General features: G+C 31.7%; 1 protein-coding gene across 4 annotated transcripts; it reads right to left on the minus strand.

Moving 5' to 3' along the window:
• Positions 1 to 11,170: 11,170 nt before the first annotated feature.
• LOC131641327 (nucleosome assembly protein 1;3-like) lies at positions 11,171 to 14,766 on the minus strand. Of its 4 annotated transcripts, none has more exons than XM_058911628.1 (12): positions 14,622 to 14,766; positions 14,479 to 14,522; positions 13,748 to 13,837; positions 13,158 to 13,250; positions 12,987 to 13,050; positions 12,787 to 12,848; positions 12,486 to 12,670; positions 12,214 to 12,391; positions 12,080 to 12,123; positions 11,817 to 11,988; positions 11,659 to 11,673; positions 11,171 to 11,491 (listed from the first exon to the last, which is right to left on the minus strand). In XM_058911628.1, exons 1-12 carry the CDS (start codon positions 14,668 to 14,670, stop codon positions 11,426 to 11,428), a joined length of 1,062 nt encoding a protein of 353 aa, XP_058767611.1. In that variant the 5' UTR covers positions 14,671 to 14,766; the 3' UTR covers positions 11,171 to 11,425. The 4 variants fall into 4 exon arrangements, with proteins under 4 accessions (XP_058767611.1, XP_058767610.1, XP_058767614.1 ...); XM_058911627.1 differs by having other exon boundaries at positions 11,171 to 11,494; XM_058911631.1 differs by having other exon boundaries at positions 11,659 to 11,686.
• Between the last annotated feature and the right edge of the window lie 3,943 nt (positions 14,767 to 18,709).

Here is an 18,709-nt window from a genome sequence, read left to right on the forward strand (position 1 = left end):
TCTGGTTATGTAATACTGGGGGAACGTTTTATTCATGTTTTGAGAGATACTTTGTATTCTCTTCTATTTTTTATTTTAATGAGATTATGTGATGATTGGCTTTTATGCCTAAGTTTTTAAATAAAGTGAATTTATTATGAGACAATATTTTGTTTTGTTCGAATGAAAGTGATTTTGCTGCTAAAGTGCATTTGTTGAAGTTTATGGAAAACATGATTATTATCTAAGTGTTAATGAGCATGACAGATGTTTGTGGTTTTTTGTATTATGTGTGACACTCTTGAATTGATTTTCATTATTTATTACTTTTATTTATGCTATATTTTTTGTGGGGTTTAGAAGGGTGTTACACTCGTGGAGTGGATGTCTATAGGGGTAGCACTAGAGCTGTGAGTGTAACGGTTTGGTGGTCGGCCAACCTGAATTGTGGAGGCACACATGACACTGAAACCGCATATGCGTCGGTCCAACAGTCACTAGTGGTAGCCATTATAGTAGTCTATTGGCGGTGGGGAAGATGGTGTTGGAAGCGACATAGCTTCGGCACATAGGCACCGGTCGAGTATGGCAGGCAATGAGTTTGGTCTAAGCAGTTCGTGCGTATCAGATCAAGTCAGTTTAATTTGCGGATTCGTTTGGCATTGGGTCATGTTTTAGGTCCATTATGGATTTGTTGAATTTCTACAATTATAAATATGTATTTATATCATTTTTATGGTTAAGAGAACAAGACATATGAAAGAGATGGTAATCCTAGTTTGAGAGATAATGATAGAAATTCTTTGGAGTTATTGGAATTCCACATATCTTTGGAGGTGTCTTAGGGAATTAGGAAACACACTTCTAAACATTTTGAGTTTGTGTTATTCATTTATAGAGAATTTGAGACATTATGAAAAAAATAGTTAAAAAATAGAGTTTATTCTCGAGAATTTGGGTGACTATTTTTTGTAACAGTTCTAAAATATAGTGAGTGAGAGAGATGATTTCTCCCCATAATAGATCGGTTTGATCAAAATTGCTACACAAATTCATTGTATTCTCGTCTTTTATCTTCCTTTTACTTGATCTAAATTTGTTTACACTGATTGTAAATTATTTTAGTTGATTGGAATTATATGTTTTAAATGTTGTTGTTTTTGTCTCACACATCAATATTCTTAACGTGATTAATATTATTGTTAAAATTTTACAAAGAGAAATTTTTAATGTGGTTGAGTTTTTTAATTTCACTAGATCATAATCTTCACCAATATAACATGATCACGTACTCTTGATGTGTGGCTATCATTCTTTCAATTTTAAAACTGTTATGATGGCCGGTGTAAGCATGCAGTATCAATTTATGGATCTTATTGTAAGTTGGTTATATGTAGATATTTTGTGTTGAATTCATATTGCTTTCATGTTTTCTAAATTCACTCAATTCAATTTTAGATGTATAATTGTGATGACTATGGCAATGGCAATGGCAATGGCATGCTAGGATAGTTATTCTCTACATAGAAAATGTGAAACACCTTTTTTAATTTTTTTGATTAAATGAAATTATATATTTTCTCATGAAAATTTATGTACCTATTTTTTCTTCATTCACACCGGTTCCGAACTACATAGTAGATCGACTAATCAGGCTTGTGCTATGGAGGCATCTATTTTTTTTTCTTTCGCACCAATTTCAACCTACATAGTAGATCGACTAATCCGGTTTGTGCTATAGAGACACATCACTACAACACGCGTGGGCTTTAAAAGCGCTTTTTTTGGCCTTTAACAGCGCTTTAAAGCGCTGCCAAAGCTAGCGCTGCCAAAGCTAGCGCTGGCGTAGGCTACGAAAGCGCTTTTAAAAGCGCTCTGGTAGACCCCCCTATAAGAGCGCTTTTTCCAGAAAAAGCGCTCTGGTAGACCTCCCTATAAGAGCGCTTTTTACAGAAAGCGCTCTGGTAGACCCCCCTATAAGAGCGCTTTTTCTGAAAAAAGCGCTCTGGTAGACCCCCTATAAGAGCGCTTTTGCTGGAAAAAGCGCTCTGGTAGCCCCCCTACTAGAGCGCTTTTCCAAAAGCGCTTTGGTAGGTTGTGTTTTTTTTTTCTTTTTTTAATCTTTGGCAGCGCTTTTTGTAACAAAGCGCTTTCGTATGTGGACCTTTAAGAGCGCTTTTTAAAAGCGTTGTCGTTGCTAAATGAGATATTTTAAAGTGCAGCCTATAATTTCAGCCTCCCAGATCGACCTGTAATATTTTCAACCTGTAATATATTTTCAACCTGTAATATTTTCGACCTATAATATATTTTCGACGATATATTTTCAACCATAGGTAGGACTATATTTATACTAATATAATACCATTATAATATCCAAAATTATATATATACATCATTATGTCAATCAAACTAAATCTCTAACATCAACAATATTATACTTCAAATATTAATTGGCAACAATATGAACAAAGTTAGTAACCATATATTCTGGAGTACTATAATATTCTCTTCAAATCGACACAAATCCTACTACATGAATAGCTGATGAATATAAAATTGACACAATTCCTCTTTGATTTCTTCCAACTTATGTTTCGTGTAAGAAGCAGCACGGAATTCGTCAAAGTACTACAGAATAAAAACATATGAATGATTTAGTTAAATGTAATAAATTATAAGAAGTTATCTAATTAAGTTATAAATCCATACCGTGATTGGAATCTCTAATTGATTCATTTGAAGGATTTCTTTCATAAACCTCAAAACAAAGTATCTGCAGTCTGAACTGTTCCGCTGTATCGGACACTACATAGAAAAACAAATAAGAAATTATAGTTGTCTTGTTTTATCAAGTAGCATAAATATTATAAGCAAAATTGTGAAAAATAATGTACCTGCACTTTGATCCAAGTAATGTTGTTTGATTTAGTCCGGGATACCTGTGCGTCTCGTTGACTTCGGAACACTTGTATTGATCTAACAAAAATATAAAAGCATATATTTAGATCAATCTCACAAATAATTAAATATATAAATATACAAGAATATTTAGAACGATCCCACTTATAAATCAATAATTTCCTTCATAGCCGGATAATTGCTCCACTCACCATCTACCGAATTCAGAAAATATACAAATTCTCTTATCGGGTTGATAGCAAGCAACAACTAGTGTGCTCTATAAATTAAAACAATAGGTTATATAAAAATTTTGCTACGCAAAAGAAACAAAGATTAAATGAACCAAGAATGAGAAACTAACCCTACTGGTCGGGTATTATACGCCCAAAGAATCAGACTTTCTGTATTGCCGGATGACATGAATCTATCGACTAAGCGCTGTCTAACTGATTCCGGTTCCGAAGCAATTGTCATTCCGCTGCAATGGGCGGAAGACACGAAACGGAATCTGTTTGACAATGCAGTCCCGCGCAACACTCTGTCATGCAACAACCTTAAATAAAAACATTATAAACATATTAGTGGATGAGTGAAAAACATAATAAACATAATGTGTAAATAAATTGTTCGACTAATTAAATAATATATCGGATGAGTGAATATTACCGGATGTACGAGTGCATATTAGCGACGCCTAGTTGTTCTTGCGTAAAAATCTCTTCCAAGTCATCTATTGCAATATGTGAAATGAATTCAACACCAAAGATACCTTCCTCCATATTGATTTGACGGAGAGCACCTTCCTTCAAATCGGACATATCAACAAGTGTTCCGAGCGTCGTCCGGTATCGAGGAAAAAAAGTACCACCTTTTTTTGCCGCTTGCTTCGGAGGACCCTTAGGCGGTACGCTATGAACGACCTGTGTCACTTGTTGTGACTCCCGACCAGATGCCTAAAAATCAAATAACGATCGATAAAATATAAAATCATGCAGTTTTAGATTCAAATTATATATTAACACCTTAAATGTACCTCTTTTAGTGATGCAACAGACTCCTCCTCCTGTAAAATCCCTTTGCCCTTAATTGCGGGTTTTGTAGGAGCAATCTAAAATTAAAATGTAAAAAATAATTAACGTAACGGTGCAAAATTGACATTCGAAAACTAAATGATTCATAATGGTTTTGAATATACCTCATCACCAATGATAATGAGCTCCGAGGGCCATGCAACAAATGACCCTATTGCATCTCGCATCAATGTTGTCTCTGAGACCATGTCAGGTACCGGTAGCACCGCATCATGATCTAATACAACATCAACTGATACTTTCAGGTGTCCATCCGGGAGCGGTCTATTGTGAAGTAAATCTCCCACAGTGTTGTGCACTTTTCCCTTGCCAACTAGGCGATAAGACGGTGACGATAAGTATAGTTGGCAAGAAGAAATGCCCTAAACCAATAGTAAATATAAAGTCATTATCGTTAATAAAATAGAACAATTTGTAAGGAAAAGAAATTTATAATTACCTCGGGAAGTTTTCTTTGATAGTTGAAACTAGCTTTATCACTAGTTTCTTTCACCGATGCAGTATTGCACTTTTCTCTCATATACAGATCTTTATCTCTTTGCAATTCAGAGACTTGTGCTTGCAATTCCTGCAATTTTTGCAACACTTCTTCATTTGAAGGATTTCTTCTCCTAGGATGCTTGTAAAAAGAGGTTGGAGTCACACCATGACCCTTACCCCTCACCCGACCGGGATACTCAGGAGCATCTAGTGCTCTACTAAGTACGCTCCTATCATCCTGGTCCTCACCGGTGGACACCGATTGCGACAAGGTCTCCTGTAATTCATTTACATTTCAATAATTATTAGTGGAGATAAAAAATCATTTATATATTAAAAAACATTTGATTTAATTAAAGACACAGTATTATACTTACACATTCAGTATAAACTCTCTGAACATCGGGATCGACAGCTTGATTCTTGCCCACACGAGCTTCCTTCCACAACACATGTACTAGAAGTGAGTTTTCCTCACTTTTCATCTCCTCTAACTATGCATTGACACAAATGCTAAAATCGTCAAATAAAACACATTTAGACAATTAATTAAAACGCATTTCTATTTACTTACAATTTTATCCTCTAAGCGTGCATATCCCAAACGCCCTTTTTTGTATGGATACGCGGGTTTGGATGCTCTCGCACTATTCGTGGCACTCCTTTTCCGAAAATCTTCATCTCTTTGATTTACAAACTCAACCCAATCTTTTTCATCAATGAAGATCTCATACTTTTTTGGCCGTCCCGGTGCCTCTTCAAGAAAGTTTCCATCTTTATCCTTAAGATAGGTGTTTGTCAAAAAAGCTTTCCACCCTCTATATCTTTTTCCGGCCAAACTAAGTATGTAGCGTCTACGCTCATCTGGTATCTCAAAAGTCCTCTGCAAAAAAACATACGCATAGTGTGTTAGTATAAGTAATTTAAACAATTTATCGTCAAGATAATAACAACAACCATATATGATATATACCTGAAGCTCGTCCAAAATCGCTTTTTTTCCGCATCCAACTCTGCGCTTTTCATATTCCATTTAGCTACGGAGACCGGAATATGCATACGAACAAGTGTACCAATATAGCTTGTCAACTTTGCAGAATTAGGACCAATTGCTTGGTTTTCAGAATTCCATTCCAAATGGTATACTAATCCTTGGTCTCTATGTCGAATGATTCCCTTCATAATGGTGATGCCTCGTGCAACTTCTTTTGCTTCAGTATCAGGTGGAGCATTTGTATCCGGAGCATCTCTTTCTTGAGCATCTCTTTCTTGTGAGTTTTCTTGTGAGTTTTGAGGTGGAGCATCTCTATCCGGAGCCATTGAACCTGTATCAAACAAACTAAAGCACATTAGTACACTATTAATAAGCTAACAATCTATACAAGTCAAATGGAAGTCAAACCATGCATGTACAAGTAAATCGGAAACGAAATCGGTACAAATCAAAATAAGCGTCAAAAAAGAAAGTTGTCGGAATTGAACGAAATTTACATGGCTATGGTAAAACATCCCCACGGACTCAAAAATAAAGTCGGTTTTCCGAAATTCAGACCCTAAGCCCGACTTTTGATTACGGGCAGAAGCAAAACCGATAAAAAAAACAGTCCCGAAATGTAAAGATAAGTGCATGAGCAGCTCCGGAATCGTCAAAATAGTATAGTTACATGTAAAGAAGTCGACAAACGGATACATGGTTCAAAAGTTATGTACAAAACGAGAGTATGCACCAAAATTGAATAAGTACTATACTATTGAATAAAACAATTGGTACAAATTGAATAAAGCAAAATTATATTCTCCAAGCTGCCACATAAGCTTTTTAACAGAATTAAACAGATAATCAAAAAAAAAAGTCAACTAACATTGGGTTCTAAATCTATCTAAAGAAACGATTTAAAATCTAATTCAGCATGATAAGATAATTTAAAGAACAGCAGTAACAATGTCAACCCCAGAAACAGAATACTATATTCTCCAAGCTAAAAATGTCAGCCCCAGAAACAGAATACTATATTCTCCAAGCTTTGGTCCATACGAAATAGATTACAAGGTACTATTTCAGTAACAACAAAAAATTACAGAGTTTTCTAGACCATGCAATGACAAGTCTTTTATATAATAACCTTACTAGAATAAGTTGTAATCAGGTTCTTTACCTCAACCTTTTCAAAATCTCTTCAGAGACTTATAATCATTTTTTTACTAAGAATGTGTTTGGACTGTGGATTGACTTATGAATAACTTATTTCATCTTACCAACTTGCATAAACATTTTTTGAGTAAGGTTATAGGATCAACTTATAACAAGTCCACAATTTGCTTTCTACCTATTTCAACAAAACTCTCCATGATAACTTATAATAAACACACATAATTAGAATAAACCAACCACAAAACCAAAACTACACAAAATCACTGACAATTCAAGTATCAAGAATGCACATAACACAAAACAAAATGCCTAAAGAAATAGAATCATTTCATACAGATAACAGGGAGAAAATAATAGGGACCAAAATTGTGCAATTGTTATTATACTTCAAGTAAGAACCTCTATTATAACAGTACCACTACATAAATGATTCTCTTCTCTTCAGCCATGCACAAAGTCCAACTGTCACCATTGAAAAGTAAAATAAGTAAGATATAGAAGGAAAACCTTGTGATATACAGATTGAAGAGCTTTGATATACAGAGTTGTGGGAGATTGGTTTCTCTCGACTTCAAAATCTCCTTCGTCTTCTCTCGACTTCTTCTTTGCCAGAGTTGTGGGAGTTTCTGCAGATTCGAAGGTTGAGGGAGATAGCTTTTCTGGGTTGAATGCGTGAATGGTTGAATGCAAGTTGAATTCGTGAACGATTGAGGGAGAAAGCTTTTCTGGGTTTTCTGGGCAGTTAGCGTGAATGGCAGAAAAATGAGGAATTAGGGATTATGAAACGATAGTAAAATTTTGTTTTTAAAAATTTTAATTTTAAAAAGGCTATGAAAGCGCTTTTGAAAAGCGCCTTAGTAGACGTAGCTATACCAACGCTTTTAAGGGTAAAGCGCTCTTGTACCCCACCCCTTACCAGAGCGCTTTTGAAAAGCGCTCTCATAACCCCCCTACCAGAGCGCTTTTGAAAAGCGCTCTCATACCCCCCCTACCAGAGCGCTTTTTAAAAGCGCTCTCATACCCCCCCTACCAGAACGCTTTTTTTGCATCATTTTCCCTTGTTTATTAATTTTGTTTTTAACGAACCCTGCGAGAGCGCTTTTGCTAAAAGCGCTTTAGTAGCTGCGCTGCTACAGCTTAAATTTGGCGTAGTGCATGTACTGGTCAAGTGTTATTTCTGTCAAGAATCAAACTCGGTATTTTCCGAATGTCGTCCTTTGCAGAGATTTGTTTGCCACTCAAACCCAATCGCTTAGTTTATGTACCTATTCTTATTAAAATTGAGATCACATAGCAAAACTAATTGCACTCATAATCCATCATTTTGATTTCTTCTTCATTTATTGCAAGTATAGTGGAAATGAGTAAGTGTTTCCTCAAAGCACACAAGTTATTATTTTGTTTTCTTTCTGTTAAGTTTTATATCACATTCAATGTGCTCTTTAATGCCTAAAGAAATTAATTTATTCAATGGCTTCATTATTTATTAAAAGTTGACAAAAAAATATTGAATAAAACTAGGGGTATTAATGGATTGATGGAAACAGATGGAATGAAGCGGAATCGGATGGACTGCATTCCATCTTATTCTATCGCTTTCCATCATTTTTTATACCTTCCGATTTAGGTGGAATAACAAAATCTCTTTATTCCATCATAAAATATTCAAACAATAAAATGATATCTTTATTATATTTTGCTATGCTCCGTTCTACTTTATTTTGCTCCATTCATTTCACTATATTCAAACATTCAAACATAGCCTAGCTATTTAACCAATGAACTCCTTAAAAGCACCTTTTGAATTATATGTTTGTGCATATATCTACATTCCATGTATAATTTGAGACATTAAAATCACATAACATTTTGGTGATAAACGGAGGACAATAACAAATTGTTAGCTAATATTACTAGAGAGGAATTGTATGAAGCCCTTAGCCTTATGCATTCGGATAAATCTCTGGATCCTGATGGTTTTAACCTGGCTTTCTGTCAGAAATTTTGGCATATATGCGGTGATGATATTTTTACAGCAGCATCTAGTTGGCTTGTGCAAGGTTTTTTCCCTTCTTCGCTCAATGACACAAATATTTGTTTGACCCTTAAATTTCCTAAACCTCAAACAATGAAAGACCTGTGTCCTATTTCTTTGTGTAATGTAGCTTACAAGTTGGTTGCAAAATTGTTAGCTAACAGAATGAGGTGTTGTTTGGCTAAATGTGTTTCTGAGGAGCAATCTGCGTTTGTTGAAAATTTGTCCATTTTAGATAATGCAATGATGGCTATTAAGATTATTCATGTTTTCAAACAAAAGACAAGGGGGAATAAAGCTCATATGGCGTTGAAGATTGATATTAGTAAGCTCGTATACAAGATTCTAGTGATGTTAAATCTCTTATTCTCGATGTTTGTAGTAGAGAAGATAGGAAGGATGCAGGGCGTTTTGCTATGATGGTAGAAGTGATTTGAAAGAACCGTAACAATATAGTATGGAATAATGAAACGGGGGTCTCTCTAGATTAGGCTTGCAAGCCTATTTTTATTGGCAAGATTGCCCATGATACTCATGAAAGGAATACTAATAATCAAATCTCTTTAGTGTGGTCTCCTCCAGTTGAAGGTTGGGTGAAGTGTAATGCTGATGCCGACTTCAACAGGACTCATCGTTCTACTAACAGAGGTTTGTATATTGTGATAACTTGGGTAGATTCATTACTGCAGGAATTGCTTGGGATATAGGTAGTATGCCATCTTTAGAAGTTGAGGCTTTAGCTTTGAAAGAAGTTGTTCAACATGTTGTTACCATGAATTTGGATTATGTGATATTCGAAAGCGACTTTCAAGTGGTAATTCAAGGCATTCATTCTACAGCTACTGGTTCGTCTGAGTTTAATTTTACTTCTTTCTATAAAGCATTTGTTAGCTTTTATTTCAAACTTTGAGGTAAAGTTTATTAAACGCCAAACGAATATGGTTGTCGACTCGCTAGTTAAGGCGGTTAATTCTTGATCTAGGCGTAGTATCGTTTATGTTATTCCTCCTTGTATTGACTTTCATTTGATAAATGATATGAGTTAATTTTGTTCTTATCAAAAAAAAATTAAATTAGCTATTTTTTAAATTACAACGGCTAGTTTCAAATAATTCAAAATAGTGATAAAATTAATTTTTAACTATATATACATAACTCACCCTTATATTACGGTTAGTTACTTTCCCCTTGATTTTTTTGGAAAGCTCAAAATCTATTTAGTTTAACAAAACATTATTTTTAAAACTTTTACCGCCAAAATATCACTTTTAATTGTCACAATAATTTCTATTATCAATTTTTTTTTTCAAATTTTATATTAAATTTTGGACAAAAGAACATGCTAAAATAAAATTAAATAGTAATTTTTATTTGATCATGAGAGGAGCCAAAGATTATCACGTTAGACTTTTTTTTTTAGATCGAGTAATAATAATCATTAAAATATCATACATACAATTGTTTCCGGTCTGATAATATCAATATCTGTAAATTGAGTTAGGTTTAAGGGCCACAGCCCACATTAGATTTTATTCAATTGTTGCAAAATCCTACTTTGCCATTTAATATGAGAGATTCTCACCCAGACACCCACATTTGATATTCCAATTCCCACTCAAATGTGCATTCATAAACTAACACATGATATTTCAATTCCCCTCAAATGTGCATTCATAAACTAATTTGGAATGATTTTTTCTCGAGAAGTTTTACCATCCACAAACACGTAAACCATTGTCATCACTGCACACTAACAATGACCTTTGATTGCTTTTAACCAAATTTACTAGAAAGACATTCGATACATAGAGTCAATCGAACTATACTCTAAATAATATATAAGTTTTTTTTAAGGGCAAAAAACACCACCCTAGAAGAACCTCCTCTGGATCTTCACTAAAGCCTTCTATACTTTCACAATCATCCTAATGAAATATAGGAAGAAAACAGAAATGGCATTGAGGACAAAATTCATGAGGACCACTCTGCTACTTAGGATAACATATCTATGATGTGAAGAATTAAACCTTTTCGATCTGCAACTTATTGACAATGACAAGAGGATCCCAAGTGGAATTCAACCAAGAGTTTACCCCCACTAGCAATCCTAGATATCTAAAATAGAGACTAGATCCTACAATGAATAAAATCCTTAATCCTTAACTAGATCTAAGGAGGAATCTAAATTTATCCCAATCAAACTACTTCTATGAAAATTAACTCGAGACTTAAAACCCAAGAATAGTTTTAATTGTCCACAGATTTTCGACTAAAATCTAAGTAAAAATTACAAATTACGGTATTTTAGGTCATATAAGTTCTCTCATTTATATACTACTGTTGAATCATTTTTACTTTTCTAAGTGGTCCTTAAAAAGACTTTCGATAGCTAGGGTGATGGATCAAACTAGACTCAAAATATTTAAGTTCTCTCATTTATAATGTGAATTTCTTACCTATCGTTCGTGCTAATTGCAGAAAATTAAAACACAATCCATACATGCACCGATAATAAGAAGAAAAAACCTGTTGAAATGAATTGGTAACCAGATTTTACCATAAATATTATGAAACCGAGGACAAAATATTGTCAAAAATATTAAGTATCTAGGTCGAACCTATAAACCAAAGTAGCAATAAATCAATACATCCCCAAACTATAATAACCACATCTCCAAATACTAAGCAAAATAGGAGAATGGGCACTAAATAAATTTAAACTATAAAAAAAACTGCATAAAATTGAAATTTCCTCCATCAAGCAAATCCGGACACCAAAACCTCTTACTGCTGCTTGCACTCGGCTGGCCTTTCACCCTGCTGACCATCGCCAGACTGCGCTATCCCGCCCTTCTAAAATCATAAAACAACATTAAAACGGGGAATTAACACTTCGTAGTTTCAACAAATAGAAGAAAGTTTTGTTAAAAAGAGATTTTTGCTATCACTTTTCTTAGAGACAATGTAACTAAAAGGAAATCAAGCAAACAAATTCTTCGAAAGTTAAGATATCATACCTTAGTTATTGATGACTGCAGCAAGATTCCGAAGGAAATTAACACCAAAGTACAAGGGAAAAACAATCATGTTAATTCAAGTTCAAACTTCAAATTTATAAAATAAAAATAAGTAAATTAAACAAACATTTCATCAATTCAAATAATCAAGATTATACCTTTTCCGACTCAGCCCCATCATCAGATTCCTCATCATCATCGTCTTCATCATCATCGTCTTCATCCATATCATAGTCATCATCGTCATCGTCAGTCTCATCATCGCCGTCTCCTGCCTCCCCAGTAAACCATGAAACAGCATGGGGGATGATCTTGTCTCGGATAGTTGACCTAACAAGTATAAAAAGTCGCATTTAAATATAGAATCAAGATTACAAGGAGCAAAAACAGTTACGTTTAAACAGTACAGAAATTAGCTTACCCGATGTCATAGTCCAGTTCCATTTCATTCTGAAGATCCTCAGCCTGTTTAAATATTAAAAATAAAATTGTTCAAAAAAATATAGTATTTCATATTTGTATTTGCAATGAGTTTATATAGAAAGTATGTCATACCACTTCTTCATCAAGGACCACTTCATCTTCAGGGACTTCTGGTGGACTGAAAAAGTTGAAGAAACTATCACAGGTTTCCGTTTTTGTAATTGGTGTTGCATTCTTTGAGCCCTTCTTCGACTTCTTTGTCAAAGTCTGCTCGGTTAAACGTTTTCCTGGTAACCAATTTATTTCCGTCCTATAAAAAAATGCAGCAAACAAACCTTATTCATGATCGTAAACTATGGTAAAATAGACTGCATAATATCATCGGGTAAAAACAACCAGCTTACCCAATAGCCCTCTCCAGTATGGGCTCGTCCTCGTCCACCATGTTATAAGTTTTTGTCAGGACTGTGTTTGAAAAATAAGGATTGGAATCGAAAAAGAACTCGAGCTTGAATCCTTTTCGGTCTTGAAGCTTCGACCACTTGATGTCTTTTAGATACGTCAGAGCTTCCTCGTCACGCTCCGTAATCTAGTTCATAATGAAGCAATGAAAAGATCATTACAAAATGAGTGACTTTATGATAATAAAAAATCAAACATTGAAGTGTAAAAAAAGTTAACAATCGAACACTTTTGCCAACTTACCTCTTCAGCTACCACATCATTGTTTTGCAAAGCAATGAGCCAGAAAGATGGTACCCCTTTCTCTACATAAGTCACAGGAAAATAGGTAAAGTCGAGAATTGAAACAATAAAATGTGTAAGGTGTCAATTTCAACGGGAAAATTGGTAAAGTCGAAAATTTGAAACAATAAAAGTGTAAGGTATCAATTTCTAGTTAATACCTTCAACAGCAGTTTCAGTTGGTACCGCTGCCACTTCAGCAACACCATTCACAATTTCATAGCGCTGCATTCATTAATAATAAACTTAGTGATAAAGATACCATACAAATTAAACCCAATAACTTTAAACATGAATAATTGAAAAATCAATAACCAGAATCCTCATGATACCTTAGCATACAATGGTTGATAGAAAGTTTGGTATTTGGCTTCAAGAGCTGCTCTCTCTTCCAAAAACTTTGCCTCCAGTTCATTATGTGCACTCTGTACAGTCATCAATCAAGATCAGAAGCCAGTATTACAAAGAACTCATAAGAGCAGTTGATATTCATTGTTATAAAAAAAGCTAATGACAAGAAAAAATAAAATTACCATAAGATTAGATACAAACTATAAGAGCAATTGACAGATTCATTATACTCAGAACACACAATTTTTACAATAAAAGAATTTAGTCGGAATAATGATTCGCTAAGCAAAAGAAAGCCTCAGAGTAACAGTTGGAGGTGAAACGATGTGCCGTGAGGATCACGGTTGGAGTCATGCAATAAGCCTCTTAAAAATACTACAAAAGACAACTATCATAAATACGAAATGGATCCAACCCTTCTTAAATGCAGCCATGACAAGAGATCTATCACACTGAATTATCATAAATGATACAGATCAAGTAATAACACAACCCAAGAAAAAAATCTAAACACCAAAAAGGAATTGAAGCATCATAATAACTAGTTAACTATTAAATTTAGGGAATATACCTGAATCTGTCTAAGAACCTCGACACGCTTCCTGACAATGGGAGATAGAGAAAGACTCCCAAGAACATCCAAGGGCTGCCCATTCAAACCCTATATCAAGGCAAAAATGAAATATCAGTATAAACGATAACTCAAACCAATCACCAAAACAAAAAACACTAAAAATAATAATTGACCTTCAAAATCATGGATCAATTAACCAAAATATAAAAAACAATAAAGCATGAAACTTTCAAAAAAATTAATGAAAAAATTATAATTGAATCTAGAAGAGAAATTCAAATTGAATAATTGAGCATCTAAATTGAACTAGAAAACAAAACTACTTCGAAAAATAATAAACCAAACAAATCATCAAATCAAAAAGCCAAAACATGAACATTGATTATCAAATCAAGAGTTCCATTAAAACATATATTAATTAACAGTAAATGATGAAGCTTTACAAAAGAAAAAAACAAAAGGGATTATAATTGAAGCCAAAAGAACAAAACGAAATTGAGTAAAACCAATCATCAACCGAATTCAACTAGAAGAAAAAAAAAACCAGTTGATCATTAATAATCAAAACCATTCATTAAAACCAATCGTGAAAACATAAAAATTGTAATCAAATTAAGAGTTCGATAAAAACTAACTAGATAATCAGAACAAAATATCACAACCGCTATAACTGAAGTAAAAAGATAAATTCAAATTGAGAAGTAACTAGTAAAGAGACAATTCAAAACCTGAATAGCGTTAAATAATTGGGCACGACCATCATCGTTGAGAGCTGCAAAGGAAAATCAAAATTCAACAAACAAAGATTTGCATGTATAAAACATGATAGAAAGAGATTGATGAAAAGGAGAGTGAGATTGAGAATTGGCACCAGAAGAGAGATCTGCGACGCTGAAAACTTGCTTCTGGTCGTTGCTCATTGTGTAGAGAAATGGAACAAGAAGAAGCAAAGAAGCGGAGAGAGGGTTTGATTTTCGAGCGGCTATATCTCTAATCCGTTCTGTCTCCCTCCTTTTAAACACAAATAAAGTGTTCTCCCTCTTCGCTTTTTTGATTTTTTTTATTATTATTTTAGTATTTTTATTATTATTTAAACATATTTGTGGGGTTTTTTATTTTTAATGATTTTTTCTTTTTATTTTATTTTTTTATTATTTTTTTAATTTTTTTTCTAACGACAGCTTTCATACACTCTTTAAGCATACTAAATAAAGAAAATGTTTTTATAAAAGTCATGATTTCAATTTCTAATACATTGAATTGCATGAATTTTTAAAAATACTTACGATTTTAATCACTTAAAAAAATGCTCAAAGGACACTGGTTAGCATTTCCCTTATTTTAATAATTTAGTAGGGAATTTTTTTAATTAATTTTTTCCTTTATATTTGATTTTTTATTATTATTTTAAATTAATTGTAGAGTTTTTTTATCTATTTTATTAGTTTTTTATTCTTATTTGATTTTATATTATTATATTACCTATTAGTAGGATATCCTTGTTTTTTATGATCTTTTTCTTTTTATATTTAAATTTCACCTACCACAGTATATTTCATTTGCATGGTAAATTTTAATGATTTTTCGACTACAAAAACTAATTTTGATTTTGATTAAAAGTAAATTTAATATAAAATAATTTTTGAATATATTTATTAAAATATATTAAATACTAAATTTTAATGTAAAATATTATGTTTCACTAAAAAAAAGAGTTATAGCTTAAAAGTTAGAATCAATTCAAAAGAGAAAAAAAAATGTATTCTACTTGAGATTAATCAAAAACATCCAAATCATTTTATATATTAAAAGTTAATTTTAAATTTTAAATCAAACCTTAAAATTGACCCATAAAATAATTTGATTAGAAAAATGAACCATTTCATGTATCTAGATTTTCAACCAAAATTAATTAATTATTATTAGTTAATTATATTATATTTTAAGGATAGTAATTAAAATATAGTTTAATTGAAATTATTTTGATGGAGAATCTTGAATTTAAACTTATGTCACTCACCATATTTTTCATTATATTCAAAACATTAAAAAATAATATATTAATATTTTAAAAATTTTAATATTTTTATTAAAAATGTTAATACTATATATATATATATATATATATATATATATATATATATATATATATATATAGGTACTAGGATATCAATCTTTTATTTTTTTACTTTATTGACTATTTTTCTTAAGTTTTATATTCAATTTTTAAAAATATAATATTATTCATTATTTATTATAAAAGTTTATTGCATCATTATTTACAACTGTCTCCATTGAGATGAAAAAGTATATCCCCTACCAAAGTAAATGCTTTCCAATTGGATGAAAAAATTTAAATAACAATGTTTTATAAAAAAAATTACATAAAAATAAGGTTTTCAGAAAATTTACCAAAATGTCTAGATTTTGCAGGATCCCCTAGAGTATGCGCCAAACCATTTTGGTGCATTAGTATTAAATTTTTTGAATTAGCCAATTCATTTGGCGTATATGTGTTTGTGAAAAGTAAAAAAAAAAAAAAAAAATTCACATTTGTGCCAAACCATATGGCGCATACTCCTAATTTTTGTACTAATGCGCTAATTCATTTGGCGCATACTCCAGGGGGGTCTTCAAAACCTAGACACTTTGGTAAATTTTTTGAAAAACTTATTTTTTTGGTAATTTTTTTTTAAACCTTGTTATTTAAATTTTTTTTTCTTCCAATTGTCCTTTTTCTGTTTAGCTTTTAAAAAAATTAGTAATAGCTAGTTAAGTAAAAAAATTATACTATTTGAGTTTTAAATTAAAGCTTACATTTTTTAGGATTTTATTAGTCCAGTTCTAAAAAGTCGGTTATGCATTAAAGCTAGTTCATATAAACCATAGGTAATTTATTAGGCCAACATAATTATAAATTTAAAATAATATATATTAATATATTAATATTCATATTTTCTTACTCCAAAATAACACATTAATTTCACTTCACTAAATTTTATCTCTATTTTATTCAATCATTCTCTTTTAAATATTACACAATATATAATCATCATTCTTTCAACGTATTATATTAGTTTTTCTCTGATGTTAAATATTTAAGTATCATTTTATATAATTTAGACATATATTATATTTAGAAACACATTATAGTATTTATAAGAGATAGTATAGTACTTACTAGGGGTGACAAAACAGGTCGGCCGCCCGTCTCTGCCCTCCTTAGCCCCGTCAAAAAACGAGCGGGGTAGGCAAGTCCGTCAAATGAAATGGGCATAATAATTATGTTCGCCCCGCTAAGATAGCGGGATGGCGGACGGAGGGCTTAACCGCCTATTTTTTATTTATACTTTTTGCATTTTATTTATAGATTACTTTTTTTACCTTACAATTAAAATTTTCACTTATTTTTTAGAATAACTTTTTATAAGAATATCCTTTTTACAAATTTTACTTAAAAAAATATTTATAAATAAATACATAAAATAAAATCATCAAGAATTGAAATTACTAAAATTAATTAAAAAAAAGACAGACTTAAGTCCATATACATGCTGAATGAATAGGCGAGACAGACTTTGGTGGGACGAGTTTTGGCGGGGCGGGCTTTGGTGGCCGGCGGGCCCAAAATCCCACCCAACCCATCAATTTATGACGGATGCGCGGACCGACACGACGAACTACGACCCATTTTACCACCCCTAATACTTACAAATGTATTATGTTTAAAAATAATAATGTCTTCTCTATTCTATCTTTTCTAGAATATTTACTTAGTAGACCAAGATATACAATGGTACATGACAATATGATTTTATATTGAAAATTAAAAATATTTATTTATTTAATGATTGTAATTATGATTTAATAGCAATGTAAGAAAATTTTACACTTATATAATTTTTTAAATTAATTATATTATTATTTTTAATTTATTGAGATTATTACTAAATTTAAAAATGATATACAAATCTATTAATAACCCTAAAAAAGGATATAATTCTATTAAAAAGAATAAATTCTGATATCGGATATCATTTTAAATTCTTTTCCAATTCTAATATTCTTTTTTTGCTACAATTTTCTATTTAAATAATAATATAAATGTTCAATATTTAACTTTACTCTGTAGTATTGCTAATTTGTCAATAAAAACGTATTTCTTTTTATCCATGTTGCGTTATATGGTTGCTTCTTAATCTGTTTTATTTCTTTTTTAATAATATTTATTTTTAAAAAATCTATTTGTTTTTAAAACTATATTATATTAAAAAAATAATACAGATTAAAAATTATTATATTATTAACTTCAATAATAATTTCCACAGTATGTCCTAGGTGAAATTTAAGTATGTGTTTTGAAATCATAAACTCAAAATGAAAATAGTCTCTTAGACATCATAAACATGTCTAAAAAAATTACTTAATTAACATTGGAAATTTCTTCATACATTTTTTAAGTGGGGCACAAAATTGATATCACATATCAAATGTTGCTTTCAGATAATACTTTTAAAAAGAAAAATAATTAGGAATATTTTTCTTTTAATATATTTTAGGTTTAAATATGCCAGGGATCCTTATAAGTATATGATCCTGCATTTTAAGTCTTTATAAAAAAAAATTGAATTATGGTTCCTATAAAATTCGACATCCACATAATGGTTCCTGCCGTTAATTTCCACTAACGGATGATGACGTGGCTTGCCAAGTGTGTTTTATTTATGTGACAAGTAGGAAAACGTTTATAATAATGTTATTTGTTTTATATTTAAGTGAAAATACACAACCCTAATATCATAGGATGAGCAGTATGTAGGAATTGGGATATAGAGCGGTCTCCAATCCAAAGTAAGGGTGAGGTTCTGTAAGTATTAATTAAGTCATGAACATGTAATTTGTAGGATCATGTCATAATAGATTATAATAATAATAATAATAATGCCTTTATTGTATTAA

This window comes from Vicia villosa, unplaced genomic scaffold, assembly GCF_029867415.1.
Source record: "Vicia villosa cultivar HV-30 ecotype Madison, WI unplaced genomic scaffold, Vvil1.0 ctg.003665F_1_1, whole genome shotgun sequence".
NCBI classification, from domain to species: Eukaryota; Viridiplantae; Streptophyta; class Magnoliopsida; order Fabales; family Fabaceae; genus Vicia; species Vicia villosa.